Genomic DNA, 17,733 nt, shown 5'->3' on the forward strand with positions numbered 1-17,733 from the left:
ATGCTGGAGTTTGTGTACACGTGCTCTCAACCTCTTTGCTAGGGTAGGGTTGAACAACTGAACAGAGAAGCTGCTGTCTTGTGCTGGAGCCTGCCCTTGGCTGCTTGCCCGTTACTCCCCCTGCCCTGCAGCTACCTGTGCCATGCTGCCGCAGAATGCGCTGAAGGCAGGATTATGCCCTCACTGGAGGGTCAGACAGGAGGCAGCAGCTGGTGCTAGGTGAAATTACTTGCAGCAGCAAGTGAAAATGCAGGTGAACTCGCTTGTGGATTAAATGTGGAATCCTCCATTTCCCAGGGTCTAAGCAGCTCTTTGAAGTTTATTTCACTAGGTGCAATCGCACAGTAAACACTTAATGCTCTCCTAGCACAGAAGTCACGGAGCAGCTGAGACTTACTAAGATTAGCAGTAAGAGATTAAAGCGGTTGATTCCAAATGTGCTTTGCCCATCTCTTCAGAAATGCTTTACGGCACCTGCAGAGCTGTGTGGTGTTTGACTGTGAGGGTGAATGGTTTAAATAGTGCATTTTTTCTAGCATGTTCAGATGTATAAGAATGCTCAAACAGAAGATGAACTACTGTCTTACCCTTCCAGGTAATTAGAACTTAATGTTTGGCAGGCAGTGGTTCAGATTTGTTTGGCTGTACTGAAAGTGCAGGTTAAAAAAAAATATGCTGTAAGTGGAAGCAGCACTATTCCACTCTGTAAATTCCTGCCTTTGCTCCTGTAGGTTGACATTGCTGAAGTGATAGCAATAAATCCCGAGTTATCAGAGGAACTACCTGCTGCAGATGTGAAAGAGAACCTACCTTTGCAAGGGAATGTAGCTGTGCAGGTAAGTGCTCTACAGTGATTTAGTTTCTCCCTGAAGTGTCAAGAGCATGAGTCTCAGTCTTATAAAGTTTGAGGTCTAAGTTTTTTTTCCTGCCTCCCTTAGACTTTGTTCAGAAAGCCTTGTTCTATCAATGTTATCTTGAAGTGTAGGGGTAGTTGTTTTCTGCTTGCTCTGATTGCTTGTAATGTTTATTGCTTTTTCAGAGACACAAGCGTAGGACAACCCTTTCAAAAATTCCTGCTCCAAGGCAAGGTGAGAGGATGATTTTTTTCCCCCCTTCTATCTCTCTGTGAAACAGTGGTGCTTTCTCATTGTAGCCATAATATTCTGCTTTAGTGCATCATAGGGCTGCTCTCTGGGGCAATGTTAATAAAAAGCATACCTTTTCATACCAGCATTTTGGGCTTCTGAGTGCAGACACTTTGCTGACAGACTGCTGTTTTGTTGATGTGTTGCCCTTCTCTGCTGTAGTTATTCCTTCATGCTGCTTTAAAATGTCACAAAGATGTTACCCTTGCAGCAAGTTTTAAAGCTGCATGTGAAGTTTTGCAAAGGCCACAAACAACAAAAGGTAAGTGGCAGCTGGTAAGATTGAAAGTGTCACCATGAGAGTGGAAAGGGCAAGAAAGAAATAGCGGTGACAAATGGTTGTCTCCTCTTCAAACAGTCCCTCTAGACAATAACTAGAGCTTTGTCCTTGGAGGCAACTGAGACCAGGCAGCCACAATGCCAGCTGGTGTGCCATAGCTCAGTGATTGTATGCCTGTACAAGGTTTTGGGTGAAACCACAAAGGAAGACAGATGTTAAAGAGCGTGGGATTGCTAAGGAGGTACTTCTCCTGAAGTGCCAGCAGTTAGAAAACTCCAATGTTTTCTACCTTTTAGCTCTTTGATTGACTTTTTTAACTTTTCAAATGGCAAGTGGCAGCACTGGAGGCCTATTTGTAATACACTTGTGTGATGCTGAGGTTGAATGCTTGCTAATTTAATAATTCTCTGAAAGTTAGCTAAAGCTCATTCTCTTCCACGCAATCAAGCTCTAAACAAAATGTTTGTGTTTATCTGTGTTGTTATTTTTAGGTTATCCCAGAAAGGGAAGCTAGTACCAGAAGACAAATCCTCTTGTATCAGAGGCAGAAGTAGTCCAAGAAGCATAATGTGTCAATAGTTGTCCTGTACTAGAGCATCCTGATCTTCCTCCAGTTCAGGGAACTCCATTTACATACTGGTGTACAGAATTTATGATGTGGCAAAGTTGTGACTGTCTCTAGGCAGGTCAGTTAATGGAGCTCAGTTGCTGGCTGAAAAAAGAAAGATGTGTTGATCCAGTCACTGTTTGATGGAAAAGTGTCCCCACAGAGGTTACAGCTTCCCTGAAGAACCTAATTGCAAATCTGAAATAATCTGTTCCCTTTTTACTGGCACAGTCTTGTCCCTGAAGATCTGCTTAGAAAACAAGAGCAAACCAGTTTTCACTGTTCCTCTAATATTATCATCTGGGTTTATAACTAGTTAAACTGCATGAGTGACAGTGTCTGTCCTGTGGCACACTCTGCACTGTGCCAATTAGAAAGCTAACAGTGGCTTCAGGTTTTGGTTCTTAGACTAAACAAATTAGAGAAGATCAGGAGATGTCTGTCTCCATTTTATTCAGAGAAGTGGGAGAAGCAGTGCTTTCAGAATGAATTAAGAAACAGATCTTGCATCAGTCTTCTGAATTGAGAATTTTGGAGGATGCTGAATAGCTTCATGTACAAGAATCACTTGAGTCAAACCTGTTTAGATGCAGCAGATCCTCCAGTTGGTGTGCTTATCCAGGAACATTATCAGGAAAAGTATTCCTGAGTTTGTCATGAGCTTAGATATAGGCATGGGTGACTAAAGCATGCAGAATAAAATATATATAGTATACTCCAATGGATACCTTTTGTTCTTCAAAGTTGCAGCAGTGCCAACTAATGTCTGCACCTAAGCAGATGGTTTCAGGTAAAGAATTAATGGATAGGAGCACTGAATTTCATGGGTATGGGCCTAAACAATTTGATCCAGAATTGGAATTAGCCCTTAGTCTGAAACAGATCTGGTGTCCTCTGAAATCAGTGGTTAATTCTGGACATATTCCTGTTATTGCTGGAGGTGAAAGTAGTTCTAGCTTGCTTATCACAGTTCTACTTTTTTATGTGATATTTGCTTTCTTTACAAATCTGAGCTGTAGGGTTTGATTCCCTTCATTGATGTGCTATCAGTAAAAGAAATACCTTGGAATGGGACAATGGATATTGCTTGCAAAAGGACCTTTTCCAAAGACTTGCTGTTGTGATTATTGAAGGCCTAGCTGACCTTAGTGTTACCAACTTCCCACTCCATGGTGCACTGCACATACTGCCAGTGTGTGGGTGTTGTGATGGTGGGTGTGCTATGGCCCATAGCCAGCTTCCAGATAGCAGTACTGCTGTCATCATCACAGGTAATTCTCACAACCCTGCAAGTGTGAAGCTTCAGAGTATTTTCCATTTCTCTGACTTGTAACTTGCTCCTTCCTAGGTATTGATGTGATATGAGTGATTCCTTAGTGGTATCTGCAAAAGTCACTGCAACTGCAAGTCTGGAACAAACTGTTTGCTTGTTTGTAATCGTGTATTTCATGATCACTTTTCATCCATCTGCGTTGCCTTGTCTTGCATTTTGCTAATGCACCACAGATCTGGAAATCATCCTTTTAACCACCCCTTATTCCCCATTGTTCTGCACTTTGTGGCCACTTGATTACTTGCAAATGTCTGAGTGTCTAAGGCATGATGTTGACCTTGAATTCCTGTTTCCAAAGCTGCTCGTGGCTATTACAGGATGTCTATTACGAATGTGGGATCTCAGCTCGCCCTGCAGGAAGAGGGGATGGAGGTGAATCCCTGCACTTCTACAAAACCCAGAAATGCTTCTACACAGATTAGAAATATCTCAACACTTTGTGGTGAGTGGAGAAAACTCAGTGAATTTCTACTGTGAAGCAAGATGCTTTGTCTGCATTTAATTAGATAAACTGCAAATCCCAGGGGGACGAGCACCATCTACTTCTATGTCAATATCCTGAGTCTGCCTGAAGGGATTCTCAAAGGACTGTTGTTGATAAGGATGTGCTTTATTAGCTGGAAAGCTGGCTTGTGAGTGTGGGTGGCTGTAATATCTGCTTAACAACATAGTGTGGTATTCACAGAGCTAGAGTGGGAAGACAAATGCCTCAATACTGCTGCCAGCATGCTCTGTAACTGTACTGAGAGTGGTTCTACCTGTACTTGAGGAAAGCAAGGACCTGAGCCTGCTTGAATTATGACATTGTAGTTATTTGCCTTTTCTGGACCTAACCTGTGAATAGCCGAATAGTCTTGTGTATTAAGTTCTGCAAAGATATGGAAATAAGAGGCTTGATACTAAATTCTTCTCTAGTCAGATTTGTAGCTTTGGATAAAAGTTGGCAATTGGCAAATGATTAAAAAAAATTGTTTGCACACTTACTGTGGGTTTTAGCTAGTTCTCACTCCTGATCTAGAAAATCTGAGATGAGGCATGCTTGTGGTCTGTGAGGCTTTACAAATTACATAGTTATTATTGATCTTTAGGATCTAATTATTGGTTTTATTCTGGCTTCTTTCTGCAGCTGGCCAAACCAGGGCTAGCAGGATGAGCTCTATGCCACAAGCCTCACTGACAAATGGAAATACAGAGGATAATCTGCCTGCTGCTAAAACAAACCCTTCAGTGAGCCCAGGTACCAGGGAGCAGTGGATAAGAACTGACTCACCAGTCAGCAGTGCATCACTGACTGCTCCTTGTATGCTCTGAGACTAAAGCTTTGAAAAGGTGGCTTTGGCAGTAAGACTGAATAACTTGAGTGTATTTTTTTTATTACAAATGTGTAATCCTGTTACAACAGTGTCTCCTCAGAAATGCTGCCTTTAAAGTGGTAGTATGACTTGGCAGTCCCTGTAGTAGGTAGATCCGGTTTGGAAGTGCTGCAAAGCTAATGACAGTCCTTCTGAAGGTGATTGTTTCCTGTACAAGCTCATCTGTCAGCAACATGGAAAAGCTGAAATATTTGTGGTGTGCTTAAGCCCTAGCATGAAGATTTAATCCAAGGAAATGTTTTTATTGTCTAGTTCAGCGAAGACCTAGCATTGTGACAGCAATGGAGAAAAGGAAAAGCAAGAGAGAAGAAAGGAGAGCTCAGATTAATGAAATCAGGACAAAACGTGCACAGGTGGAGTATTCTGCAATATGCTCTCCTACAGAATTTCCTCTCGCTGGTGTATCACAGTAGTTGAAACCGAAACATGTTGTGGACAGATTTTGCTCTTACAGAGCTGTACATAAGGATGGGCTGATTCTAGTTTCAAAGTTCTGAATCTTGTGAAATATCTCTAATTGGGTACATCTGGTTGCTTAATATTTGCTGAAGCGTTTCTATTGTAACAGGTTTGTTATCTTAACATTCATTGTTGTTCTATGCAGGAATTTGACAACAACTGTCCAAACTGGGAGTTTGCACAGATGATCAAGGAGTTCAGAGCAACTTTAGATTGCCATCCAGTATCTATGTCTGACCCAGTAAGTAAATACTGAGGCCACTACCCACAGTCTGTAGATGCATCTTTACTGAAGATTTTTGCCTATGAGCAATTTGGTGCATCCCTGCACCTCACAAATCCTCTAAGTGTATTGTGATCTTGAGGCGCCTGGTAGCATATGTGAGGTCACTTACCTCTGCTGTTTGGGGTTAGGCTGTCTTGCATCACTTTGCCTGTGTCACTGGTGAAGAGCTTGCACTTTGACAATTATGAAATAATTTGTGTGGCAACACCAGTGTTCTTCAGAGCTTGTAAATGGCAAAGCCTATTAATAGCTTGGCTACTAGTAGTATTATTACTATTTGGCTACTACTAGTAATTTGGTTTATTCTAGGTATAGGTATAATTTAAACTAGACTAAAAATTGTTTTATATATGACTTTTGTAGGGCCATAAAGTAGGCCAAAAAGTGAAGGAGCAGAAACATAGACTTGGCTGATACCTTAAGCTGTTACAGAGGTAGCATTGGTAAATAGCTGAGAACAAGTACTCCTTGTCTAGCAAAAGCCTTCTTATAGTCAGTGAAAAAATGACATTGTTTAAGTTCAAAACAATGTAGGCATGGACTAGCTTAGGACATGAGGCAGTTTGTATGCCTGCCTCCTACAGGGCTGAGAACATCACCACATAATAGAAGTGTGTCACCTTCTGCTTTCTGCCTTGCCAATACAATACGAACTTTTTCAAGCTTAACTCATGTGTAGCAGTGCTGCACAAATACCTTAAGTTATTGCATCAGTAAAGAACTCAGGTGAAAAATTACCTCAAGGGTAAACAAAAAAACATTACATTATGCTGTATTGATATCCTAGATTTAGCTAGAAAGCTGGCTGAGGACTACCTTTTACTAATTCTGATACAGAATATCTGGGGCACTTGCTGTAGCATGGCATTTCCCTGATAGGTTAGAATAGAATAAACCAGGTTGGAAGAGACCTTCGAGATCATCGCATCCAACCTATCATCCAACACCACCTAATCAACTAAACCATGCAACCAAGCACCCCATCAAGTCTCCTCCTAAATACCTCCAATGATGGTGACTCCACCACCTCCCCGGGCAGCCCACTCCAATGGGCAATCACTCTGTGTAGAATTTCTTCCTAACATCCAGTCTGAACCTCCCCTGGTACAGCTTGAGACTGTGTCCTCTTGTTCTGGTGCTGGTTGCCTGGGTGAAGAGACAAGCCTCCACCTGTCGACAACCTCCCTTCAGGTAGTTGTAGAGAACAATAAGGTCTCCCTTGAGCCTCCTCTTCTCCAGGCTAAGCAACCCCAGCTCCCTCAGCCTCTCCTCATAGGGCTTGTGTTCCAAACCCCTCACCAACTTTGTTGCCCTTCTCTGGACATGTTCCAGCAAGTCAACATCTTTCCTAAACTGAGGGGCCCAGAACTGGACTCAGTTGGAACAAGCTATGTGAAGGTCAATATTTGTAGTGTGTTCTGCCCTGAACAGGCTTTAAGACTTGCATCCCTGCCTGAGTGGGTCTGATCTGTAGCAGAGGCATCGCTGCTCGGCGTACAGAAAATGTTTCAGGTCTTCCTCTGTAGTAAGTAGGTGCAGGTGTAACTGTGCAATAATTATCACTTGTTTTCTTCTAGATAGAAGAACATAGGATCTGTGTCTGTGTGAGGAAGCGCCCTCTCAGTAGACGAGGTGTGTGCACTACCAAGTCAGCTCTCTCTTGGGGCTGTGTGACCTTGCTAATTGTTGCTAAAACTGAGGGCCCTCTTTGTGTCAACAGAACGCTTGAAAAACGAATGTGATGTGATTACCGTTCCAAGCAAGTGTGTCCTGCTGGTGCATGAGCCAAAGCAGAAAGTGGATCTAACAAAATACCTTGAAACTCAAACATTTAGATTTGACTTTTCCTTTGATGAATCCTCTTCTAATGAAATGGTGTACAGGTAATGCTTTCTTTTTTTCAATTGGAAATGTCTTGCAAGTTAAAAGTGTAGAGCTATGACTAGATGGCATCCTGCCTCAAAGGAACTGCTACCTGAAATAATTACTAAAATCCTCTTTGGAGGAAACTGAAGGACTGAAAAGTCTAAAGCTTATTTTTGTCATGGCCTTGCTGATTTACTACAGATTTACCTTTATTTGCCTTTCTTTAGGAAAAACTGATGGAGCAGGTTGTGAAATACTTGCCTTAATTGTCTCTTACCTTCTGAATTGAATATCCAGGTTCACTGCTAGACCTCTTGTAGAGACCATCTTTGAGGGTGGGAAGGCAACATGCTTTGCATACGGCCAGACAGGCAGTGGTAAAACACATGTAAGTTTTTCTCCAAGGTCTCAAATTTTCTAGCTCTATCAAATGTATTTTAAAGCTCCTTAATGTCCATAACAAGTAAGATTGTATAGAGTTTGGATCTTGATTTTGTTGTCTTAAAGCTAATACTGTGTTGTTCATGGTTCTTTTTTCCCCTCTACTTTTATCTGTTGGTCAATCTCCTTTCAGGTTGTAAAGAAAACTGTAGTAAAATCCTCCCATAGCTAGCTTTTTAAAGACTTAGGGTGTCATGACGTGTTTTTGTTAGTCATGGATAGTCCTCGCCTCAAATGGCTGCTGCTTAACTCCAGTCTGCAAAGTGCAGCTATTACCTACACCAGAGACAGACAAAATCTCTTGTCTGTGCTGCATTTTGAGCATGGAGGTGTTCCAAAGACTTTTGGATCATAGAAGAGTAACATTTAAGTGAAATGGTATTGTTTGAGATGGACAAATTAGTCTGTTCACTTTTTAACCACTCCTTCCAGTCTGAGTTGCAGTTTCAAGAGACCTGAAGATTGTGCTCTACTCTTCATTTTCAACTTTAACTTTCTTTTTTAACTTTCCTTCTCTGAGCTTTCAGAAGAAAGTGGGAAACTTCCCTCACAGCATGATAGTGGAGTCAGATCTGCTGTCTTGTTCTGTTTTCTGCCTTTACCTCAAAACCACAGTGAACTGCACTACAGTAGGCTAGCCTACCAGTTTTGAGTAATCAAACACTTGCTGTCATTCCAAGGTTAGAGGCAGGTTTTAGGTTATCATTAGTGCATGCAGTGAGCTGTAGATCTCTTCCAGTAATACAGAAAGAAATTAGGAAGCTTATGGAAGTTTGGATGTAGTCTGCCTCCATTGCACTGGAATGGGCAGACAAACCTGCTCATCTGAACGTCCTTACAGGGATAAAGCTGTGAGGCACTAAAATGACAGGCAACAAAGGTTCTTTCCCTTCCTGATTCTAGGGTACAGAATTAATGCAAAGACTGGAGTACTTTACATTAAACTCTGGTAGATTGAGAATGTGCCATGGGATTGAGCTGTGTTGTCACTAATTGACTGTTATATTAAACAGAGTAGAGCAAATTACCAGGAGGGTAGCACCAACTGAAAATTTTGCTGGCATAAAAGGTACTTTAGTCAAAGGAGTTGAAGGTATTGTCTGCTCTAGAAGCTTGATGTGTTTTGATATCTGTTACTCAACCTATGTCCCAAAAAGTGAGGCTTTGTTTCTTCTGACCAGAAGCTGTTTGGATGCACTGTCAAGGCCACACATTTTCTCTTGAAACAGCAGCTTTGACTCTGTACTGCAGAGCCTTGAAGGCATTCAGCTCTTGCTTTGTGCAGTCCAAATCTTCTTTTTGAACTGACAGGGAAGCAGCAAACTAATTTTGTCCTGGACTGCACTGTGTTCTAACCATGTCACTGATATTTAAGTGGTATGCTGTATGTGGTAACTTCCTAGTGTGTTCTTGGGGCTAAAAATCGGGTAGCCTGACTTGTTTGTACCACACCTGGCCTTTTCTCTCCACAGACTATGGGTGGAGACTTCTCTGGGAAGGCACAGAATGCATCAAAGGGCATATATGCTTTTGCATGTAAGTGGATTCTTCTTTTTATATACAAAAATCAAATTAGTGCTTGCTTTTCTTTAAGGCAAAGATCTAGGTGTTGTTTTTTTATGGTCACTTTAAATGTTTCCAGTAAAAGATACCTGAAGTACTTGTTTTCACTAATCATCAGTGGTGTTTGTCGCAGGAGGTATGGTTTTATCTCTTTCAAATCAGTTTCACAAAATATTTTTGCCAGCCAGTCTGAGTTTCTAGATCCATACAAGTCACCGGAATTTGTTTGTTTCTGAGGCAAAGAGATGATGTTTTGTTGTTTTGGCACTTGCTGGACTGAATCACTTAATTCTGATTTCTCCTGCCTTGCTGTTTTCTCAGACCAAGGGTGGTGTCTGGAAATACCTGACTGAATGCAACACAACCCTACCCATTTCTGGTATCAAGCTTCTTATACAGAAAGCACATAACTGTGTTGTAAACCTTAGATGCAAAAAACCCTAGCACATACAAAATGCTTTCAGAAAACACATGCTGGATATAATGCCTAGAAAGCACCATAACCCCTGATCTCCACTACCTTCCCTTTAGAAAGCTGTATTGTGAAAGTAGGCTGTGAAGCAAGCAGTTGAAACGAGCAACTGCTTGCTGGTCTCAAAGTTAGTTATAATTTGCCCTGGAGGTAAGTCTTTGCTTTTCAGCTCAGGTTAATGTCTAATTGTGGAAAGCTGCTCTGGATCCAGCCAAAAGGTCTGATCTGGTATGCTGTCTCTAAACAGCAGCAATACAGGTGCTCAGGGATACATGTTTTCCAGGCTTTCCACAAGCAGTGCTGGAAGTGCAAACACATGACTCTTCTGGGCTTGTCCAAGACACTAATGGACCCCAGTATTCCCTCTGATCAGTAAGGATAGCTGTCTGCAGGTGACATTAGCAACTGATGCTTCCATATCTCCCTGTGTTTTCAGTGCCTAGATGAGGATGGTGCTGAAGCTGTTCTCTAGATGGTAGCACAGCACTAATGGTTGCACTAGCATTTGTTTAGGATGAATGTCATTCAGCTGCCAGACACTGCCAATGACTGCACAAGTGTTTGAAAGTAGATCAAGGAGCAGCTAGAACATACTTTAAACTCATCAGCTGAACTTTGTCCTTTCCTCACTAGCACAAGATGTCTTCATCCTCCTAAACCAGCCCAGGTACAGGAATCGGAACCTGGAAATCTATGTGACTTTCTTTGAAATTTACAATGGAAAGGTAAAACTTCTTAAATCCTGACCTGAAGCCTTTTGTGGAATGTCTCTCAACTAGCTGAGTGAAATTTACTTGTTTCTATAGTTTTATGTAGTCTGTTCTCAGTGTGTTTGGAATTGGGTTGGATTGCGATGGTGAAGGTGCTGCCTATAGAAACAGTACAAAACATTTACCAGGAGACCTTGTTGAGATTTGCTTCAATCTTATTGCCTGACTATAGGTGTTTGACCTCTTGAATAAGAAGGCAAAGCTTCGAGTCTTGGAGGATGGCAAGCAGCAGGTCCAGGTTGTTGGCCTCCAAGAAAAGCAAGTTGGCTGTGCTGAGGATGTCATCAGAATGATTGAGATGGGCAGTGCCTGCAGGTCTGGTGCTTTATGACATCTAATTCACTTTATTCTATTGTATCTCTGTCTATAAAACAATTAGTGTCTGTAGGTGGTGCTTTAACACTTCAGACACAGCAGACTGCTTCTGTCTGAGGTGTCCCTGCTGACTGCAGAAGGGATGGACAAGATGACCTTTGGGGGTCCTTTCCAATCCATGGTAGTCTGTGAATCTGTGGTGTTCCCAGTAACAGGCAGGCATTGAGAAAGACCTCTGCATAAATACAAGGTGGCTACAGAATAAAGGGCTAACAGAAATAGGCTTAGCCTGCTTCTATAGAGAAGGTCAGAATTCATGGCCCATATATCACAGAATGGCTTAGTTTGGAAGGGACCTTAGAGATCATCTTCTCCAACCTCCCTGCCATGGGCAGAGACTATCCTCATGAAACTCCAAGAAGAAACTGTTAGAATGAGATGGCTGCCCTGGTGCCAAAGCTAAACTGAGCAGTCTTGCTGCATTCTAGAATTACCAGTTTACAAGAGCACAAGCAGTTCCCTGTGGCCTTGTGCAACCAAGGGAGAGCAGGTGGCATCAACCTACAGCTGTGAAAATGCTTTGGCTTAACTGCAGGCCAGATGAGCTATTGCAATAGCAACAAAAGCGCTGCATGTCACTTCAGGGATGTTGTCAAAGAATCTCTGAGAGCAGGTGTCAAGGGACAGCCACAGACTTGGCTCATTATGTCAGCAGGAAGGCTGTGGCCAGGGCAACTGTACCATCATACTGTTATCTTTAATCAGAAGCTAAAATTTGTATTGCTAGTTCTGGTCTGTCTTAAATTGCAGCTGCTATGGAAACATGACAAGGCAAGTAAGAACTTACTGACTTCTGTATTACACTACATGTGCAGGTATGCACATCCTGAAAATGCCTTTTTTTGGCTGATGATTCAGCCAAGAACTATTCAATGTTTCAGACTCCTGCATCACTCCAGGACAACCTCCCTTCCTGTCCCTCAGCAGCAGGGATGCAAGCAGGACAGTGAATGTATCAGCTTTCTCAGGTCACAAGGAAGTTTTTAGCAACTTCTAGGACTCCTGTCTCTATCTTACAGTGATGGGGCAGGTGCAGTTGCACAGCAGAGATAATGTGCCAAGTCAGCTTGGCTGGAGATTACCATGATTGTCATGTGCTAGGCACAGCTAATGCTGTTCAGTGGAAAGCTTGGCTGAGCTTACTGTGTAATGGCAGATGCATTAGGAAAATGACATGTGGCCTGCTGTTGAAGCAGGGAGATGGTGTGGTTGAAAATGTTTGTTTCCAGTGTAAGGCACTAGCAGTCAGGGACTGCAGTGCAGGGTGGGTGAGTTGAGCTAGGCAGCTTAAATCACCTTCAGTATCTACAGCTGGGATGCAGGTTCATATTTCTCACAGCTATTCTTTTGTGCTCTTCTCAGAGGTAATTCTGTAATAATTCATGTGTGGGATAAAAACTGGGAGGTTCAACGACTTAGTTGTATGTCTGCACATTTTGCCTAATACTGTCAGGACCTGTTGTGTCTTCTGTGATGCAGTTCTGACACTTGTTTGCATCTCTGCTGCAGGACATCTGGGCAGAGTTTTGCAAATACTAACTCTTCACGGTCACATGCCTGCTTCCAAATCATAGTACGCCAAAGAGGGAAACTGGTTGGCAAATTTTCCTTGGTGGATCTGGCAGGAAATGAGAGGGGTGCAGACACTTGCAGTGCTGACTGGCAGACACGCATGGAAGCTGCAGAAATCAACAAGAGCTTGTTGGCTTTGAAGGTGAGCTATAGCTGAGGGAGCGAACAGTGCTAAATCAGTGCATGGGTTTTGTTCAGCTCTGGGGTTGCCCCTTTCTTTCCAATGCAAGGGTCAAGAACAGCCAAGAAGATCCTGGTTTAGTGTGTTAACAACCCTGAAAATGATGTATACTTCCACTTACAATGTTTCCAAGAAAATAGTGTGGCCTTGTCAGGCCAGACACTGGAACAGCCATTCAAGTTGTCTTTTGTGGCATATGATGGCTATACCAGCTGTCATGCTTGGAGTATATTTAAAAGACTATGAAGCACTCAGATGATAATTCTCCAGCCTGTTTACCAGCAACTGGAGTTTGATAGCTTGCAGAACTGTTTGAGAAGAAATGTAGATACTGCACTCACAAGACTTGTCCTTTTCTTAGGAGTGTATCCGGGCTTTGGGGCAGAACAAATCTCATACCCCCTTCCGGGAGAGCAAGCTGACCCAGGTGCTAAGAGACTCTTTCATAGGAACAAACTCAAGGACCTGTATGGTGAGTATGTGCATGGCACAAATACACACACTGCTTATGGGCTCTGCAGTTTGACCAAACAGCTGCATGCTCCTCTAGAGTGAGGGAAGCCTGAAGTCAAAGAATCAGTACTCTGCAAAAGAAATCTTGTAGTTTCCCTCCTCCACTCACCCATGGTGACTGGTATCAAAAACTGGTGAGCTATGCTCAGTCCCAGTCAAAGGAAGGCTGCAGGAAACTTTCAAGCAGTGAATCTACAGGAGAGCTTGGTGTGCTCTCAAAGGTCTTTGATTCCTGGAGGGTGCAGAACAATGGGGGTACAGAAAGCCACTGGATACAGGGCCACTGGCATATCCCAGCAGCTGTGAAAGAAAATGGACTTCACAATGTCTGAACTCTAACTCTTTGCCTTAACCATGTCCCAGCTGCCAAGGGAGATCTGCAAGGTTACTTAACATGAGCAAAAGTCAGCTATGGGAGTCACTGAGATTTCTCTTCTGTTTGCAGATAGCAATGATTTCCCCAGGGATGAGTTCATGTGATTACACCTTAAACACACTGAGATATGCTGACAGGTAATGGCCTTTCTGACATGGGGGTTCTAATCTTGCTGCAGAAGATACTTTGGCTGCTTTTATTCTGACCTTTTGGAGTTTCAAGTTTTCTTCCTATTATTGCTTGTAACTACAACTTGAAGTTGTTAGGAGCAAGTTATCTTGGAGCTGTCTTATGAGACTAACCTGTATGCTCTCCCTCTGAGGCATAATAGACTGAAACCACGACTAATGCCTCCTTTCCTCAGAGGGAGGAATCTGTCATGCTAGACTTCAGACTGCTTTGGTTTTTGTTCAGAGCTTACCCTATCCTGAATGGTAACTTCCATGCCCTTTACTCTTTATAGTAGTTTGGGTCCCATTTGTAAAGGTGTGCTAAGAATATGTCCCTAGCATGGCAATACAGATGGCACAAAACACCTTGGAGACTTTGGGTGAAATCTGAAGGACCTGGAGAGCTTGTGTGCTTTTAAGCAGATGGTGGGAGTGTTTTGAATGTTCCATGGTTGACCCTGGGTACCTGCAGGGCAAGTTAGATTTGCAGGGACTGAGCCCCAGTTTCCCCAGGGGTCTTGCTGGTACTTGGAACACTTGAGAGCACAACGAGTGCCTCTTGGTCTCTGCTGTACATGGCCCTACACCTTTCTGGTGAGGTGGCAAGTGAGAAGACTCCTGACTCCTGTCACTTGCATGACACTTTCATGTTTACAGCTTGGTAGTTATTCTTCATTTAGTTCACAAAAGACTGCTTGGATCCTTCCTGGAAATCTTTCCACTCTGAAAGGTGTGATGATTCTTGTCATCAGCATTCAGGAATGCTGAATCTTGACAGACTCCCATACTTGGTTCTGGATTGAAGTTGCCTTTTTCTTCTGGTGGAGAGTAACTCTTGCTCATCTGAAAGTACAGGACAAAATGTAACTTCTGAGTTGCTGTGCTTCAGTAAGATTCTAGTCTTGAGCTGGGACTGCTGGATTCTTAGCCAGTGCACAAAGCAAGTTCAAGCTATATGAAAGGGGATGTTAGGCAAAAATTCACTGGCAATGTGAAGCTGACACCAGTAACTGGAACAAAATGCCCAGCTGGCATCTGATGACATGGCTGACATCTCCCTCTGGTGCCATGACTTACATCAGCCTTATTTCTTTTCTTTCCATACCAAGTTCTTGGTTATGACAGGCCAAGCTTATATAGGAGATAACTTCTGTGGAAGGCTTTACTGGCGATTAGCATTGTGTTCTTGGACATTTCTTCAGCAGAAGTCCCAGACTGGGCATGACAACAAACACTTCTAGGCTTTCCTTCCCACAGAGCTCTGGGCTTTTGCCCATGTTCTGGGAGTGATCCATATGCAACTTTTGATGCGCAGCCAAACACTTCTTGCTGAGTACGAACTGATTGCAGTAACTTTTTCTGATGCTGTAGCCCTGAAACTGCTGGAGCAGGAGTTTAAATAACAAATCTTCTTGTTGCAGAGTGAAAGAGCTCAGCCCTCATAATGAAGTTAGTGAAGCACAGAATCAGATGGAGATTGAAGAAAATGAGAGCAGTGGAGAAGGCTCAGGTTTTCAATGCAATGTATGTGTGTGCAGTGGGCTGAACACCTCTTATAGCTGGGAACAACCTGCTGTTCTTACTTGGGCTGTTTCTTGCAGCTTTCCAAGGATGAAGAGGAAGGTATTTCTCCCCAAATACTCAGCTTGCATGAGGCTGTGACTCACATTACTGAATGTGAGGACAAGGCTGTAGAACAGCTTAGAGAACTGAGACAGGTATGTATTAGAGGTAAGCCCAGCCCAAGCTCCCTGCACACAATGATAGGTTCCTGTCTTGTCTGAGCCGACTGTTGCTGGGTCAGTTGTGGGTTGTACTGTGAGATACTGTCAGTGGTGTTCCCTTTTCCTCACTGTGGTTTCCTGCATTAAACTGGGGCATTTCAGTGCTTGTGGCCAACTGGCCACCTTTTCTTCCAACTAGCAACCTCTACTTGCTGCTAATGAGCACTGACTGGTACTAGTCTGGCATAGACCTGAGATTCTACAGATCTGAAGAAACTAATTGAATGTCCTGAAATTAAATTTATCACTGTTTTCCTTGCAATTATAGAGAATGACAACTGAACTTGACTACCTCTTGGGAACTGCAGAGAAACCAGACTATGATCTCAAGACCCTTGTGAGCAGAGCAAAGCACTTTGTAGAGGAGAGCTTAGAAAAATTCCATCATGTCAAAGGTATGTTAGTGCCTGTCTCTGACCAGCCTGTGCTTTAGTATAGAGCTTAATATGCAACAAAATTCCTCCAACTGTTCAGTTCTACATTAGTTTGGACACTGACTAGTTCTGTGTAGGTGGATGTTAGCTCCCTGAGCACTTCCTGCCTTGTTTGGACCATGCTGGTTGAAGCAGTGGTGGAGAAACAGCAAGGCAGATGTATGGGCTTGACAGACTGCCTGGTTGGGAACAGGGGAAGCTGCACTGGTAACTGCTATTCTGCCACCATTACAGTAGCTTGGGCTTTGTCACTTCAGGTATTACAGCTGGAGTGCTCTTTACCTCAGACAGGTCTGTGAGGGATTTTGGCTTTTAAAGGAGGCTGAAAATTGTGGCCTCAGAGGGAACTGTTAGCCTGAAGTAGTGACTCTTTCCTTAAGCAGCTCTGGCTGTCCTTCCATCTCAAATGCAGCCCCACAGAGTCATACAGCTAGTCACCAAGAGAACAAGAGTGAATGCCCTGCTACCCTGTCTGCCTTATAGGCCAGGGAAACCTGGGCCTTCTGGGATGCTTGGATTAGTGGTACACCTAGTTTAAACTGCAAATTGCAGTCTTGGAAACAAGTAGAAAAGAGCAAGCATAGTTGAAGAGCTTTGTGGGACTGCACAGGATTTGATGCTGGCTGAGCAGTTCTTGCCCAGTTTACTTCCCTCTGTGGCTCTCACAGTGCCCTGCTGAGGGAAACAGCTGGGCTGTGGAGCTCAGCTTTCAGGTGAGTTACCCTGCTGCTGTTCTCATTTACAGAAACCTTGGATGCCCTGGAGGTTGCCATGCAGCTGGAGGAGCAAGCCAGCAAGCAGATGAACTGGCAGAGGCGTTAGGGAATACAGCAAAGCCTGGTTCACAAGCAGACATCTGTACGTTTTGTATGTTTGGTGGTTTGTGCAACTCCTGTTTTACACATGGTAGTCTGTCTGTGGGTTGTGTGTGCCTGAGGGCAGGTGATGCAGTAACTTCTCTATTTATGGCCTGGTATTGGGGTACTTGGTGGAATGATGGAAACAAGCCCCTGCAAGGCTTGGGGAGGGGGGCCTGAGAGTCTGCCAGATGTGTCTACCATCTGGCCCTCTGCTAGTGACAACAGTGACCTTATAGCTCTAGATCCATGTGTATGTTTTCTAGTATGTATAACCTTACAGATGTGCTTGAAACACTGCAAACCTGTTGCAAGTCTGACTTTTCTAGCAAGAAAATGGAATACATGTAACTGTAAAAAATCAGTATTTTAAGTTTAATAAATAAATGTTCCTGGATCTAATCTTTGATCTTAAAATCTATCTTGTGCTGATTTGGTGAAGTCTAGCAGCCCATAAAGACTGTAGAGAGGCTGATTTCCTGGATGAAGCTTGGTAGTACTTACACTTCAAATGTTTACATTAAAATCACTCAATTATTCTTGCCTCTGACTTTTGAGATCCTGATGGGTAGAACTAAACCAGCTTCCCCCTTGCTAGGCAAGAGGGTACCTACTCAACATGTGAGTGGCTCAGCTTTTATGACATCAAGTACATAGGAAGGGTCCTGTGCAACTCCCTTGTACCACTGGAGTTTACCTAGGATTTGTGGACAGCCTTTGCACATTACTTCACATTTTCTTGTGTATTTCCCATCACTACTCTGACACATGAAATACATGTGTTAAGTAGCCCACCAAAATCTGAGGGAAGAAGTACAAAGTTGGACCCTGGCTTGGTGCTGCCCTGACCCTTGTGTGACCTGGGTCCAGGTGGCC

General features: G+C 43.3%; 1 protein-coding gene across 1 annotated transcript; it reads left to right on the top strand.

Annotated features, from left to right (window-relative positions):
* The first annotated feature begins 1,044 nt into the window (after nt 1–1,044).
* KIF2C (kinesin family member 2C) lies at nt 1,045–16,872 on the top strand. The gene is made up of 18 exons (XM_054165261.1): nt 1,045–1,088; nt 3,664–3,807; nt 4,492–4,602; nt 4,991–5,091; nt 5,343–5,438; nt 7,061–7,115; nt 7,204–7,366; nt 7,647–7,737; nt 9,263–9,326; nt 10,459–10,550; nt 10,768–10,910; nt 12,480–12,684; nt 13,085–13,195; nt 13,682–13,749; nt 15,204–15,306; nt 15,384–15,500; nt 15,835–15,961; nt 16,746–16,872. Exons 2-18 carry the CDS (start codon nt 3,684–3,686, stop codon nt 16,820–16,822), a joined length of 1,848 nt encoding a protein of 615 aa, XP_054021236.1. The 5' UTR covers nt 1,045–1,088; nt 3,664–3,683; the 3' UTR covers nt 16,823–16,872.
* Nucleotides 16,873–17,733: the final 861 nt, after the last annotated feature.

This window comes from Dryobates pubescens, chromosome 11 (assembly GCF_014839835.1).
Source record: "Dryobates pubescens isolate bDryPub1 chromosome 11, bDryPub1.pri, whole genome shotgun sequence".
In the NCBI taxonomy this organism is placed as follows: Eukaryota; Metazoa; Chordata; class Aves; order Piciformes; family Picidae; genus Dryobates; species Dryobates pubescens.